Source organism: Ornithorhynchus anatinus, chromosome X5, assembly GCF_004115215.2.
Source record: "Ornithorhynchus anatinus isolate Pmale09 chromosome X5, mOrnAna1.pri.v4, whole genome shotgun sequence".
NCBI lineage: Eukaryota > Metazoa > Chordata > Mammalia > Monotremata > Ornithorhynchidae > Ornithorhynchus > Ornithorhynchus anatinus.
The window spans coordinates 23,449,188-23,464,893 of record NC_041753.1 but is presented as its reverse complement, the minus strand read 5'-3'; the positions used below and the strand labels follow the sequence as shown (position 1 = coordinate 23,464,893).

Sequence of the window (15,706 nt, the reverse complement as noted above, 5' to 3'; positions counted from 1 at the left end):
AAGAGTAAGTTTGAATCTCGGGACTTCAAGGGCAAAACGCTGCCATATAGATGGACTTGACTACAGTGGCAGATGAGCTGAGGCAGAGAAAATCCAGTTAATCAATGGTATTTATTGAGCCCACACTAGGTGCAGAACACCATACTAAGTGCTTGGGAGAGTACAGTAAGATTGGTAGACGTGTTCCCTGCCCTCTAGGAGCTTACTATTTAGTGGGTGAGGTAGACATTAAAAGAAATCACAGAGAGATGAGAATAAATTCTATATAGATTAAAATGAATTACAGAGAGATGTCAGCACAGCTGCACACATCCCTGCGGGGAACAAGGTTGGAATAAAATTCAGAAATTGGGATTAAGTAATGGGGCTCAGAATTAAAGGTGAGGGGTGGCAGCTATAAAATCTCTATCAATTACTAGAATAGAGTCAGACATTTCAAATAATCTATTTGAGGCAAACAGGGGTTCAGTTGGAGAAGCCAGAGACAAACCAGAGAGAAGATACAGAAGTAACTTCCAGTGATGAGCAAATGTTGAATTTTCTTTGACAATCATCCAGGAATGGGGAACAGAAGGCATCACCCAAAGCTCAAGGTACAGGAGTCATGAATCTTGAGGTTCAAGCTGATGATACTAACGAGTGGTTGTACTGTGCAGTGAATGGTTTCCATTGATGTTCACTGTAAATTAAAAAGCAGTGAGAAGAGGCCAAGTAGAAAGAGTACAGGACTGTGAGTCAGAGGACCTGGGTTCTATTCTCAGCTCTGTCACTTGTCTGGTGTGTGATTTTAGGTGAGTCACTTAACTTCTTTGGACCTCAATTATCCCATCCATAAAATAGAGATTAAATACCTGTTTTCCCTCTCCCTTAGTCCGTAGGCTCCCTTCAGGCTCGTATCTCCTCCTGTCTCCAGGACGTCTCTACCTGGATGTCTGCCTGGCACCTAAAACTCAACATGTCCAAAACTGAGCTCCTTATCTTCCCTCCCAAACCTTGTCCTCTTCCTGACTTCCCTATCACTGTGGATGGTATGACCATCCTTCCCGTCTCTCATGCACACAACCTTGGTGTCATCTTTGACTCGGCTCTCTCATTCACCTCACATATCCAATCCGACACCGAGACCTGTCGGTCTCACCTTTATAATATCACCAAGATCCACCCTTTCCTCTCCACCCAAAAGGCTACCTTACTGGTACAGGCTCTCATAATATCCCGGCTGGATTATTGTCTCAGCCTTCTCTCTGATCTCCCTTCCTCCTGTCTCTCCCCCCTCCAGTAGTTGCCTATCAACCTCCGCACAAAACAAAAACTTCTCACTCTTGGCTACAAGGCTCTCCATCACCTTGCCCCCTCCTACCTCTCCTCCCTTCTCTCTTTCTACTGCCCACCCCGCAGGCTCCGCTCTTCTGCCGCCCACCACCTCACCATCCCCCATTCTCGCCTATCCCGTCGCCGACCCCTGGGCCACGTCCTCCCGCTGTCCTGGAATGCCCCCCCTCCTCACCTCCACCAAACTAATTCTCTTCCCCTCTTCAAAGCCCTACTGAGAGCTCACCTCCTCCAAGAGGCCTTCCCAGACTGAGTTTCCCCTTTTCCCTCTGCTCCCTCTGCTGCCTCTCTACCCCGCCCTCACCTCCCCTCAGCTAAGCCCCCTTTCCCCCCCTTTCCCTCTGCTCCTCCCCCTCTCCGTTCCCCTCCCCTCAGCACTGTGCTCGTCTGCTCATTTGTATATATTTTTATTACCCTATTTATTTTGTTAATGAGATGTACATCCCCTTGATTCTATTTATTTCTATTGTTTTAATAAGATGTATATCCCCTTGATTCTATTTATTGCTATTGTTTTTGTCTGTCTCCCCCAATTAGACTGTAAGCCCATCAATGGGCAGGGACTGTCTCTATCTGTTGCCGATTTGTACATTCCAAGCGCTTAGTACAGTGCTCTGCACATAGTGAGTGCTCAAGAAATACTATTGAATGAATGAATGAATGTAGGACAGAACTTGTATCTAACTCAATACTTGGCACATATCAAGAGTTTTACAAACAGCACAATTATTATAAAAAGGATTCTGCTTTCAGTAAATAAATTCTCTTTGACAATCCACCAGGAGAATTCAAGATCAAATACCTCTGGGCTCTGAATCACAGATTGGCAGGGGTCTTTCCCCATTAATTTCATATCGCCTCTACCACCTGACCAGTGGAGCAAGTGGTGAGGGACAGGAGCTGGGGGTAGGGGAAAGATTGGAAAAATCAATCCATCAGGGGCATTTATTGAGTGCTTTCTGTGTGCAGAGTGGAAGTCATTCATTCGATTGTATTTTGTTCAAGCGTATTTATTGAGAGCTTACTCTATGCAGAGCTTTCATGTCCTACCATGGGGAGTGAAATTCTATATCTTAGTTTCTGATTTAGAGCAGAAAACTCTCTATTAGCTGGATTGTTATTTCCTTGGTCTCAGGGAGCGCGTCTACCAACTGTATTGTATTCTCCCAACTGCTTAGTACAGTGCTCTGCACACAGTAAATGCTCAATAAAGGAGGGTGATGATTTCTCTCTGGTAGGCTGAGAAAAGCAGGATTAAAATCACAGAGGAGCGAGAAGCCTCAAGTTTGTCACTGAGGCCTGGGAATAAGCAGGGGGCCCAAGTGGATAATCAGGACAATTTTTGGTTGGGATTTAGACAGAGGATTTTTGTGGTTATGTGTAAGCTACTGAGAGTGGTTTTGCTGCTGTTGATAGTCTGGGAGCACCTGTAAAATATTTCCTGGTCTTTCACAATAATAATAATGATAATAATAATATGATAATATGATGATGATAATAATACATAAAATTATAGTGATAGCATCGGCACCATGCACTAAGCACTATACTAAGCACTGAGGTAGATCAATCAATAGTATTTCTCGTGCACAGCTCACACTATTCAGCACTTGGGGTAGAAACAAGATAGCTCAGAGACAGACTTGTTAACAATAATAATTATTATGGTATTTGTTAAGTGCTTACTATGTGCAAAGCACTGTTCTAAGCGCTGGGGTTGGTACAAGGTAATCAGAATGTCCCATGTGGGACTCACAGTCTTCATCTCCATTTTACAGATGAGGTAACTGAGGCCCAGAGAAGTTAAGTGACTTGTCCAAAGTCACATAGCTGATAAGCTGTGGAGACAGGATTAGAACCCACAACCTCTGACTCCCAGGCCCACGCTCTTTCCACTAAACCACACTGCTTCTTATGGGGCTCACAGCCTAGAATTAGGGAGAACAGGAATTTAATTCTCATTTTACATATGAAAACACTGAATCACAGAGAAGTTAAGTGTCTTTCCCAAGGTCACCCAGCAGAAAAATGGTGGAGCCAGGAGTAGAACCCTGGCCCTCTGACTCCCAAGCCCATTTCTTCTTTTAGACAGTGCTGCTTCTTCCACCAATCTCATCAATTTCCCCTAAATTTCCCCCCCCCCGACCTCCTTCTGCAGCCGTGTCTCCCAGCAGAGTGGGACTGCAGCCACAGTGGCCCTGGAAATGCCTGTTCTTCTCCCTGTTCAGCCACCCACCAGACAACCAGTGCCACAGCTGTGATCCCACCTCCCATAGGTGCAAGGCAGGGATGGTGGCAGGGAATAGCAGAGGCTTCCGCTTCAATCTTGGTGGCCACACTGGAGGTGAAGACACTAGGGAGTAAAACAGCAAAGGTAAGTGAACTCTTGCTTGTGCTCCTATCCAACGCCACTCCAGATCTCCCCATCTCTCCTGCTTTTTTACTCCAATCCCCAACCCTCTCTCCCTTACACCCCCTGTCATTCCAAATCCCTTTCCGTCACTCTGGATCATGCATCACAGAACCAGCTGTCCCTGTCCCCTGGACTCCCTGTCAGTCCTTCATTCATTCATTCAGTTCAATCATATTTATTGAGCACTTACTGTGTGCAGAGCACTGTACTAGGAGCATGGAAAGTACAATCCGGCAACAGAGACAATCCCTACCCAACAACAGGCTCACAGTCTCGAAGGGGGAGACAGACAACAAAACGAAAGACAGACAACAATCAAACAAGTCTCTCTCCCTCCTCCTCTGCTGCGGTTTTGGGAATCGAAAAGCTCGGCTTTCCCAGGTGATGCTGGTTTAGAAATCCCCAGATGTGGAGAGCATCATTCCAAATGGAGTCATCAAGGGCCTGGTAATCAGAAGGACCTGGTTTCTAATCCAGTCACTGCTATTTGCCTGCTGCCATTTCACCTTGGGCAAATCACCTCACCTCTCTGGGCCCCAGTTACCTCATCTGTAAAATGGGGATGAAGACTGTGAGCCCCATGGGGGACAGGGACTGTGTCCAACCTGATTAGCTTGGATCCACACCAGAGCTCAGGACTGTGCCTGTTATAGTAAGCAATCAGCTCTGTCTGTACCTCAGTACCTAGTACAGTACCTGGCTCAGAGCAAGTGCTAAACAAACACCAGTGAAACTAAAAAGAAAAAGGAAAGGGTCAGGGAACAGGTGAAAGTGACTGCAAGGCCCAGCTTCTGGCTTCTCAGCAGGGGAAAGCCCTGCCTCTCTGAAGCCTGCAGTTGGCTCCTCACTAAACACCAGATTCAATCGAATGCCCTTAGGCATATCACTTCCTGAGATCCCAGGTGAGCTGGACCTATTGCCTCCAAGGGAAGACCTAAATGTTGACACCCTCCCACCCCACCGGGGTCTGGGAGAGCTGTCTTCTAAGAGCAGAAGACAATGGGACTGTAACTGGTCCAGAGGAAGCTGGAAGTAATACTTAACCAGTAGCAGATTAGAAAGGCTGGGGGAAATGCCTGTGGCTGCTGCTGCTGCTTGCCCTTCTGGGAAAGAAGGGCCAACCAAATCCACCAGGGCCCAGGGGACCGTTTGAGGGGATGCCCTCACTGCTCTCAGCTCCTACTTGGCTGCTCGCTGGACTGCGAAGGGAAGGATGAGAGGAGGATAGCCCGGGCGGAAGACCTTTTGGCCAGGGAATACCCGGGCCGGGCCAGGCCCTTAAGGCCCTGAACAATGGGACTGATCATACCATGGGAGGATATTCTCAAGACCCCTAGCTGAGGGTTTCCATAGTGGCAGAGATCTCATTGCCCCTGGGTTGAGGACTTAACAGAAGCAGGATCCTTTGCACTTGATGTGTCTCTGTATGTTCAGAAATCCTTTCTTTCTGTGATACTGAATATCATGGTTTGTTATTATCAATAATAATAGTAATAATGGTGGAAAGAGACCAGGCTTGGGAGTCAGAGGTCATGGGTTCGAATCCCAGATCTGCCCCTTGTCAGCTGTGTGGCTGTGGGCAAGTCACTTAACTTCTCTGGGCCTCAGTTCCCTCATATGTAAAATGGGGATGAAGACTGTGAGACTCACGTGGGGAAATCTGATTACCTTGTATCTACCCCAGTGATTAGAACAGTGCTCTGCACATAGTAAGCGCTTAACAAATACAAAACAAATACCAACATTATTATTTAAGTGCTTACTATGTGCCAGACACTGCACTAAGCACTGTATGCCAAGCCCTGCCTCCCATCTTGTCTCTGGGCTCCTCTCTCAAAGAACAGCAACGGGAGGGGAGGGTATGGTGGATACATCCTCAGGAAGCAATGTGACCTAGTGGAAAACATATGGGCCTGGGGGTCAGAGGCTCTGAATTCTAATCCCAGCTCTGCCACTAACCTGGTTTTTAAACTTGGGCAAATCACTTCACTTCTCTGAGCCCCATTTGCCTCATCTGTAAAATGGGGATTCAATACTTAGTCTGTAAGCCTCTTGTGGAACAGTGACTGTGCCCGACCTGATTGACCAGAATCTACCTCAGCATGCAGAACAATGCTGGACATATAGGGAGCACTTAACAAATATAATAATAAAGATGATAATAACAATAAAATAATAGTAAAATTGATAGTAAAATCTTCACAGTTTGGGGGTGCAGGCAGGTGGAGGGCATTTTCTTTAGAACGGAAGCTCCATTTGTGGTCTGGGCCCAGGCTAGCCTGTGGGGACTGAGCATGCTCAATGTGCTCTCTGTGATGTGATGTCACTGCCCAGTGATCGATGGCCTCTGATTCACCCTCCATGTCTCCAAAAATGCAAAGCCTTGAAGGACCCAGAATCAGGCTGCAGATGCAGCCACCCATTTTACTTTGGGACTTTTCTTGTGTAAACGTGCTTTGTCCCCAGATTTGTGGAACCAAAGGTTTTCACAGGAATAGGAAGCTCTCCCATTAACTCAATCTTACACACTGATCTATTTTTCCATTAATAATAATAACAATAATGATAATAGCAATTGTTACTTATGATTTTTTATTATTATTGTTATTTGTTAAGTCCTTACAATGAGGCTCACTGTCTATGGGAGGAGGATGAGAACAGACACTTAACCCTTCTTTTACAGATGAGGTAACTGAGGCACAGAGAAGTTAACTGAATTGCCCAGGTCACACAGCAGGAAAGTGTCAGAGTTGGAAAGAGAAGCCAGATCTTCAGACTCCCAAACCAATACTCTTTCCAGTAGACCATGCTCTTTCCATACTGTTGGAGAGACTGTGCGATGTATCCCTCTTTCAGTCGGTCAATAAATCAATACCATTTATTGTGCTCTTACTGTGTGAATACCACTGTTCTAAGCACTAGGGAGAGTACAGTAGAGTTGGTGAATATCATCCCTGTCCTCAGGAACTTACAGTCTAGTGAGGGAGGGAGAAATTAAAACTCATGACAGATAAGGGAAGGGGCAGAGTACAAGTATATGAACCTTATGGTACGGGCCTGATGGTGGCAACTATCTACTGTGTCCTGTATTTCCCTGTTGGTGCCAATGGAAGCATCATCACTGATAATAGCTGTGGTATTTGTTAAGTTCCCACTATATGCCAAGCACTGTACTAAGCACTGGGGTATATACAAAATAATCAGGTCACACACTTTCTCTGTCCCTCATTGGGCTCACAGCCTAAGAAGTAAGGGGAATAGGTAATGAACCTCCGTTGTACAGAGATGTAAAGTGACTTAAGCTCGTTCTGGGTGGGAATGTGTCTGTTCATTGTTATACTGAACTCTCCCAAGTGCTTTGTACAGTGCTCGGCACACAGTAAGTGCTCAACAAATATGACGGAATCAAATGAATGAAATATATGCAATTTTCAATGACCTTTCTCTCTTTTGCTCCCTCTCTCTCCCTTTTCCTTTCTCTTCTCTTCACCTCTTTATCTCTCATCCCTCACAGGTGGCAAGACTGGAGGTCTCCTCTGATATTTGGGAAAATGGATGCCACCGAGACCTCTTTTGCGATGCTGTTTCTTTTACAGATCAGCACTGGAGTCTCAGTGAATGGATTCCTCCACCTTTTCTATGTTCACTTGGTCTCTGTCAGCCCCAAATTCAGTTTCTCCGATGTGATCCTCACCCAGCTGGCCTTGGCCAACACCATAGTTCTGCTCACCCTCGGAATCCCAGAGACCATTTCTGCCTGGGGATGGAAAAATTTCCTAGACGATACAGGATGTAAGATCCTCAATTATTTGTATCGTGTGGCCCGGGGCCTGGCCATCTGCACCACCTGCCTCCTAAGTGTCTTCCAGGCCATCACCATCAGTCCTGGGACCTCCCGCTGGGCAGGAGTCAAAGCCAGATTACCCAGGTGCATCATCCCCTGCTGCCTCCTCTCCTGGTTCCTCAATCTGCTCATAGAGTCTGATACCCTGATTAGCATGACAGCACCTCAGAACAGCAACAGTGTTCAAATCGTTTTGGACCTCAAATACTGCACAAAAGTCAGTTATAGTGCAGAAATCAACATGGTAATCGCAGTCATCTTCTCTGTCCGAGATCTGTTCTTTGTGGGGCTAATGAGTGTGACCAGCGGCTACATGGTCTTCGTCCTGCACAGACACCACCGGCAGGTCCAGCATCTTCATCGGCCAGACCGCCTTCCCGGGGCGATGCCCGAGGTCAGAGCGGCCAAGAGGGTCGTTGCCTTGGTGACTCTCTATGTCCTCCTCTATGGGCGACAGTCCATCATGCTGAGTATCATAATACATATGAAAGAAAAGCCTTATCTGCTGCTGAGAAGTCATGAAGTGCTGTCATTCACCTTCTCTTTCATTAGTCCGTTCTTGCTGATTCACAGTGACAGGAGAATAAAGACATTCTGGAAAAAGGAGTCATCTGTTGCCCACACAGATCCTTCATAGGGTTCCAGGGAAGGCCCTGCCCTCATCCAGAATCCTTTGGATGAGCAGAAGTTCCACTCGGGGCAGCTCTGAACCAGAGTTGAGGACTCCGTCAACAAGGGCTGTTGATGCTGACATAGAAGAGCCCACAGTGCTTCCCTGAGCATCTCAGGAGCCTTTCCCTTTGCTCAGTTCCAGCCAGCCTAGAATTTCCCATCATCTGCCTGGAAGAGGCCCGTTCTGGGGCTGATGGACCATGAAGGTGGCTGCTGCCTGCTTCTTTCAGCTACTGCAGCCAATGATCCAGGCCCAACCAGGAGTCTCCCAAGTCCCATGTTGTCAGTTAATCAATTGATCAACAATATTTATTGAGCACTTACTCTGCACAGAGAAGTGTACTTAATGCTTGGAAATGTACAATATAACAGAGTCGATTGCTGTGATCCCTGCCCGCAAGGATCTAAAGTCTACAGGGAGAGACAGATATTAAAATAGATTAAAGATAGGGGAAATAGGGGCGCATAAGAATATTTAAATAATCTTTCCATTGATCCTGGTATTTATTGAGCACTTACTTCCAAGTGTTTAGTACAGTGCTCTGCCCCTAGTAAGCACTCAGTAAATATCATTGATGATAGGATGATCGATGAAGAGACTTACAATCTAGAGGAGAGATAAATTTTAAAATAAATTATGGCTATGTGTTTGTTTTGGGGGGCTGAGGGCAGAGTGCATATCAAGTGCTTAGAGGGTACAGATCCAAGTGCATAAGTGATGCAGAAGTAAGAGGATGTTGGTGAAATGAGGGCTTAGTTGGGGAGGGCTTCTTGGAGATGTTATTCTAATAAGGCTTTGAAGATGGGGAGAGTGGCAGTCTGTTTATAGGAAGACAGAGGAAGTTCCAGACCAGGTGGAAGATGTGAACAAGGGGTAGGAGATGTGGTAGATGAGATTGAGAGGGCTACAGACCATTGACAGGCTTCAAACTGGTGCATGGTTTAAGGAAGCAAAAAAACAACTAGAGAAAAAGGGACAACAAAGAAAAGCCAAAGGCACTAGGATTGATCACTGCCCCGGAACCTGAGGTAATAGCCGTTCAGAACTCCTTGCCACCTGTATCTCCCCACTCCAGTCCCTACTTCACTCAGCTGCTTGGGTCATTTTTAAAGCCCTTTGGAAAAGCAGTTTGTTTTTTTCCAGACACAGGAATAGGTTAGATAAGAGAATGACAGCTAATTCCCATGCTGGTTGGGAGAATTAAGTGGCTCCAGTAACTGGGTAGTGACAGAGAATAACCAATGACCCTGTGATGTTTGGGAAAAATCTGAATCATTTGCAAGGCAAAAATGGCTTTTCTGATACTTCATCCATCTTTTCCATCTCTTCATGTAGAAATGTAATCAGTTGATCAATGGTGTTCATTGAGCACCTATTAGGTATTGGGCACTTTTGAAAATCTAAGAGAGAATACCATAGAAAAAAGTAGCCCGTTGCTTGTCCTCAAGGACTTTAAGGTTTAATTATTTACAAAGTGAGAGGAGGAGAAAAGCAAGGCAAGAGGAGGAAGCAGGACAAACATATCAGGATGAAACATTTGAACAAACAACTGAATGTACAGAAACACATATCAGTCAATCAGTCAATATTTATTCAGCACTTACTATGTACAGAGCACCCTACTGAGTGCTTGGGAGAGTATGATACAACAGAATTAGCAGACATGCTCCCTGTCCATAACAATCTTCCATCACAAGTCTACAGTCTAGACAGGGAGACTGACATTTGTATAAATAAATAATTTGTAATATATAATTGAAAGATATGTTCATAAGTGCTAATGGGGGTGGGATGAATCAGAGTGGAAAGGAGAGCTGCTGGGAGGATGTGATTGGGGTTTGAATTACTAGGAGAAGGCACTTGAATTTTCCAAAGTTTTTTTTCCAGGTACTGGTTTCCTCTAGAGTGATGTTGTCCCTGTGGTATTTGGAGGGGAAGACATTAATATTATTAAAATTTTACATACTAAAAGAGGGAAGCTCAGAGAGAAGTGTTAAATGACCACTGGTATGGTCCCCACCAGGTGCAGGAGAATGACCCAGGACTACAATCCGAATCTACTGACCCATAGAAACTTGCTGGGAACCTTTGAAGCCACTGCCCACTTTAGCTCTCAGATAGACTGAGTTATCACTTACCTGACCCCAGAGCAGGGATTGTAAGGATATGTACTTCCAAGGAAATATCACAGCAGTGCCCCAGAGAACATAGATCACTGGCAGGCAAGTCCCCAGAATTGTATTATATTAACTGGCATAACATTTAGGGCACAATCTGGCTGTGAGAATTGGTGGCAGAGTGGTGAGTAATGGCTTCACTTCCTGGACAAGATAGTGTTCTGGGCATCTCTTCTCAGCTGGCAATATCAATGATAGGTGGTATGACTGACTGATAGGATTTTGCATTGCTGTTTGCCAGTTTTCCTTTCCGGACCATCCTTTACTCTTCACTGTGGGGAGGTGTCCAGGCACTAGGAGCAGAAGAAATTGGAGCCAGAGAAATGCAGGCCAGTAGGGCAACAGGGGAGGGCAGATGTACTTCCTTCTCTGGCTCTCACATCAAATGCTGAGCACTGCAAAGCAGGTGTACATGTAAGAAAATAGGAGCAATACAAAATCCAGAAGGCATGTAATAAAATCTGGTCACAGCATATATTCTCCCTGCCCTAGACATTCCCTTGTGCTAGGGTTGGCACTCAATAAATATGATTGATTGATTGAGTGACTGATGAGGATGAAATGGCCAGCACCCCCACCCCCCTCCCCACAGGGCTTCTGTCAGCTTGTGAAATTAATTTGGGGGGATGTAGGGGGAGAGAAGGGAGTGAGAAGGGAGAAACTGGACACTACAGTCTCCCTCTCCAAACTTCTACTTCCTCTCACTGAGCACAGTGATGGAAAGGAGACATGGATGCAGGAAGGAGATTGTGGCCCCAGAGGATCTGGGTGACCAGGCATGATAATTATAATGGCATTTGGTAAGCGCTTGCTTGTGCCAAAAATTGTGGTAGATACAAGATAATGAGAGGGACCATGGCCTAGTGGAAAGAGCACAAGTTTGCAATTCAGAGGACGAAAGCTCTCATCCACCCCTCGTCTGCCGTGTGATCTAGAGCAACTCGCCTAAATTCTCCGTGCCTCAGTTTCCTCATCTGTAAAATGGGAATTTAATCATACACCCTCTTACTTAAACTGTGAGCCCTGTGAGGGGTCAGAAACTGTGTCCGACCTGATTATCTTGATCTGCCCCAGTGCTTAATATAGTACTCTTTAAATAGTAAGCACTCAACATGTCCATGTGTATATATATATTTTGAAAATCAGGTCAGACACAATCCTTGCCACAGATGCGGCTCACACTCTAAGTAGAAGGGAGAAAAGGCGTATTATGCAGATGAGAAAACTGAGGCCCAGAAAAGTGACTTATCCAGGGTCACACAGCAGGCAAATGGTAGAGCCAGGATTAGAACCTAGATCTGACTTTCAGGCTCGTGCTCTTTCCACTAGGAAACACTGGTTCTAATGATCTTGGAGGTGAGCATGTCAAACAAACGCTAGTGGCCTGGGCTTGGCTCTCGGCAAAGCTCAGCTGTTGATAGGTTCACAATGCAACTGGGGCTGCAGGCTGCAGAAAAATAACACCACTATAGGTCAGCAGGGAAGTACTGATGGATCAATTAACAATAAATCACTGAGGGATAGATTTGGGCTCACCTAGTTTGGGGTTTGGGGATTTGGGAGATCAAAGAGAGTCTGGGCATTTCCAGACATTTCCCAGTAAGCATGTCAGAATGAATAAATGTTCAAGGATTCCTTCATTCACACACATACACATGTGCACACAGACTGGCTGAGGGATGAGAGCTATGAAAAAAGCAGCTGATAAATGCAGACTCAGCCTAGTTCTGGCACAGTCTGACTGTCCACAAGCTGCCTTCCCAGCAGTTAGGAGCAAGGGAGATGGGTGAATGAGATCGAGCATCTCTCTGCCAGTAGAGTTCCAGGGTTGAGAGTCTGATGTGGATTCTGTGGCCCATCGACCCAACAAGAGCCTCCTGCCAAGCCTCTTCCATCTTGCCATTCACAGGACCTTCAAAGCAGACGCTCCGCACCATTAGACTGGATCACCTGTCAGAGGTCTCTAAAAGAGTACGTTTGAATCTCGGGACTTCAAGGGCAAAACGCTGCCATATAGATGGACTTGACTACAGTGGCAGATGAGCTGAGGCAGAGAAAATCCAGTTAATCAATGGTATTTATTGAGCCCACACTAGGTGCAGAACACCATACTAAGTGCTTGGGAGAGTACAGTAAGGTTAGTAGACATGATCCCTGCTCTCTAGGAGCTTACTATTTAGTGGGTGAGGCAGACATTAAAAGAAATCACAGAGAGATGAGAATGAATTCTATATAGATTAAAATGAATTACAGAGATCAGCACAGCAGCACACATCCCTGCGGGGAACAAGGTTGGAATAAAATTCAGAAACTGGGATTAAGTAATGGGGCTCAGAATTAAAGGTGAAGGGTGGCAGCTATAAAAGCTCTATCAATTACTAGAATAGAGTCAGACATTTCAAAGAAACTATTTGAGGCAAACAGGGGTTCAGTTGGAGAAGCCAGAGACAAACCAGAGAGAAGATAACAGAAGTAACTTCCAGTGATGAGCAAATGTTGAATTTTCTTTGACAATCATCCAGGAATGGGGAACAGAAGGCATCACCCAAAGCTCAAGGTACAGGAGTCATGAATCTTGAGGTTCAAGCTGATGATATTAACGAGTGGTTGTACTGTGCAGTGAATGGTTTCCATTGATGTTCACTGTAAATTAAAAAACAGTGAGAAGAGGCCAAGTAGGAGGAGTACAGGACTGTGAGTCAGAGGACCTGGGTTCTATTCTCAGCTCTGTCACTTGTCTGATGTGTGATTTTAGGTGAGTCACTTAACTTCTTTGGACTTCAATTTTCCCATCCATAAAATAGAGATTAAATATCTGTTCTCCCTCCCCCTTAGTCTGTAGGGAGACTTGTATCTAACTCAATACTTGGCACATATCAAGAGTTTTACAAACACCATAATTATTATAAAAGAGATTATCTTTTCAGTAAATAAATTCTCTTTGACAATCCACCAGGAGAATTCAAGATCAAATACCTTTGGGCTCTGAATCACAGATTGGCAGGGGTCTTTCCCCATTAATTTCATATCGCCTCTACCACCTGACCAGTGGAGCAAGTGGTGAGGGACAGGAGCTGGGGGTAGGGGAAAGATTGGAAAAATCAATCCATCAGGGGCATTTATTGAGTGCTTTCTGTGTGCAGAGTGGAAGTCATTCATTCGATTGTATTTTGTTCAAGCGTATTTATTGAGAGCTTACTCTATGCAGAGCTTTCATGTCCTTCCATGGGGAGTGAAATTCTATATCTTAGTTTCTGATTTAGAGCAGAAAACTCTCTATTAGCTGGATTGTTATTTCCTTGGTCTCAGGGAGCGCGTCTACCAACTGTATTGTATTCTCCCAACTGCTTAGTACAGTGCTCTGCACACAGTAAATGCTCAATAAAGGAGGGTGATGATTTCTCTCTGGTAGGCTGAGAAAAGCAGGATTAAAATCACAGAGGAGCGAGAAGCCTCAAGTTTGTCACTGAGGCCTGGGAATAAGCAGGGGGCCCAAGTGGATAATCAGGACAATTTTTGGTTGGGATTTAGACAGAGGATTTTTGTGGTTATGTGTAAGCTACTGAGAGTGGTTTTGCTGCTGTTGATAGTCTGGGAGCACCTGTAAAATATTTCCTGGTCTTTCACAATAATAATAATGATAATAATAATATGATAATATGATAATGATAATAATACATAAAACTATAGTGATAGCATCGGCACCATGCACTAAGCACTATACTAAGCACTGAGGTAGATCAATCAATAGTATTTCTCGTGCACAGCTCACACTATTCAGCACTTGGGGTAGAAACAAGATAGCTCAGAGACAGACTTGTTAACAATAACAATTATTATGGTATTTGTTAAGTGCTTACTATGCATAAAGCATTGTTCCAAGCGCTGGGGTTGATACAAGGTAATCAGGTTGTCCCCCGTGGGACTCACAGTCTTCATCCCCATTTTACAGATGAGGTAACCGAGGCCCAGAGAAGTTAAAAGACTTGCCCAAAGTCACACAGCTGATAAGCAGCAGAGCCAGGATTCTCTGACTCCCAAGCCCGTGCTCTTTCCACTAAACCACACTGCTTCTCATGGGGCTCACAGCCTAGAATTAGGGAGAACAGGAATTAAATTCTCATTTTACATATGAAAACACTGAATCACAGAGAAGTTAAGTGTCTTTCCCAAGGTCACCCAGCAGAAAAATGGTGGAGCCAGGAGTAGAACCTAGGCTCTCTGACTCCCAAGCCCATTTCTTCCTCTAGACTGTGCTGCTTCTTCCACCGATCCCATCAATTTCCCCTAAATATCCCCCCCCACCTTCTGAAGCCGTGTCTCCCAGGAGAGTGGGACTGCAGCCACAGTGGCCTTGAAAATGCCTGTTCTTCTCCCCGTTCAGCCACCCACCAGACAACCAGTGCCACAGCTGTGATCCCACCTCCCATAGGTGCAAGGCAGGGATGGTGGCAGAGAATAGCAGAGGCTTCCACTTCAATCTTGGTGGCCACACTGGAGGTGAAGACACTAGGGAGTAAAACAGCAAAGGTAAGTGAACTCTTGCTTGTGCTCCTATCCAACGCCACTCCAGATCTCCCCATCTCTCTTGCTTCTTTACTCCAACCCCCAAACCTCTCTCCCCTGCACCCCCCATCCTTCCAAATCCCTTTCCTTCACTCTGGATCATACAGCACAGAACCAGCTGTCCCTGTCCTCTGGACTCCCTGTCCTGGTCTCTGTGACAGTTGTTCATTCATTCATTCATTCAATTCAATCATATTTATTGAGCACTTACTGTGTGCAGAGCACTGTACTAGGAGCGTGGAAAGTACAATAAGCCCATCAAAGGGCAGGGACTATCTCTATCTGTTGCCGACTTGTTCATTCCAAGCACTTAGTACAGTGCTCTGCACAAAGTAAGCACTCAATAAATACTATTGAATGAATGAATGAACAGATAGAGACAATCCCTACCCAACAACAGGCTCACAGTCTAGAAGGGGTGACAGATAACAAAATGAAAGACAGACAACAAGCAAACGAGTCTCTCTCCCTCCTCCTCCGCTGCGGTTTTGGGAATCAAAAAGTCTGGCTTTCCCGAGTGATGCTGGTTTAGAAATCCCCAGATGTGGAGAGCATCATTCCAAATGGAGTCGCCAAGGGCCTGGGAGTCAGAAGGACCTGGGTTCTAATCCGGTCACTGCCACTTGCCTGTTGCTGTTTGACCTTGGCGAGGTCACTTCACCTCTCTGGGCCTCAGTTCCCTCATCTGGAAAATGGGGATG

At 45.5% G+C, this 15,706-nt stretch overlaps 1 protein-coding gene and 1 pseudogene across 1 annotated transcript; both read left to right on the top strand.

Moving 5' to 3' along the window:
* Nucleotides 7,297–7,854, top strand: ORNANAV1R-PS4046 (vomeronasal 1 receptor ornAnaV1R-ps4046 pseudogene; annotated as a pseudogene).
* ORNANAV1R3140 (vomeronasal 1 receptor ornAnaV1R3140) lies at nucleotides 7,297–8,226 on the top strand. Its single transcript, NM_001253532.1, is given in 1 exon segment — nucleotides 7,297–8,226. A coding segment is annotated over 1 exon segment (930 nt).
* The last annotated feature ends 7,480 nt before the right edge of the window (nucleotides 8,227–15,706 follow it).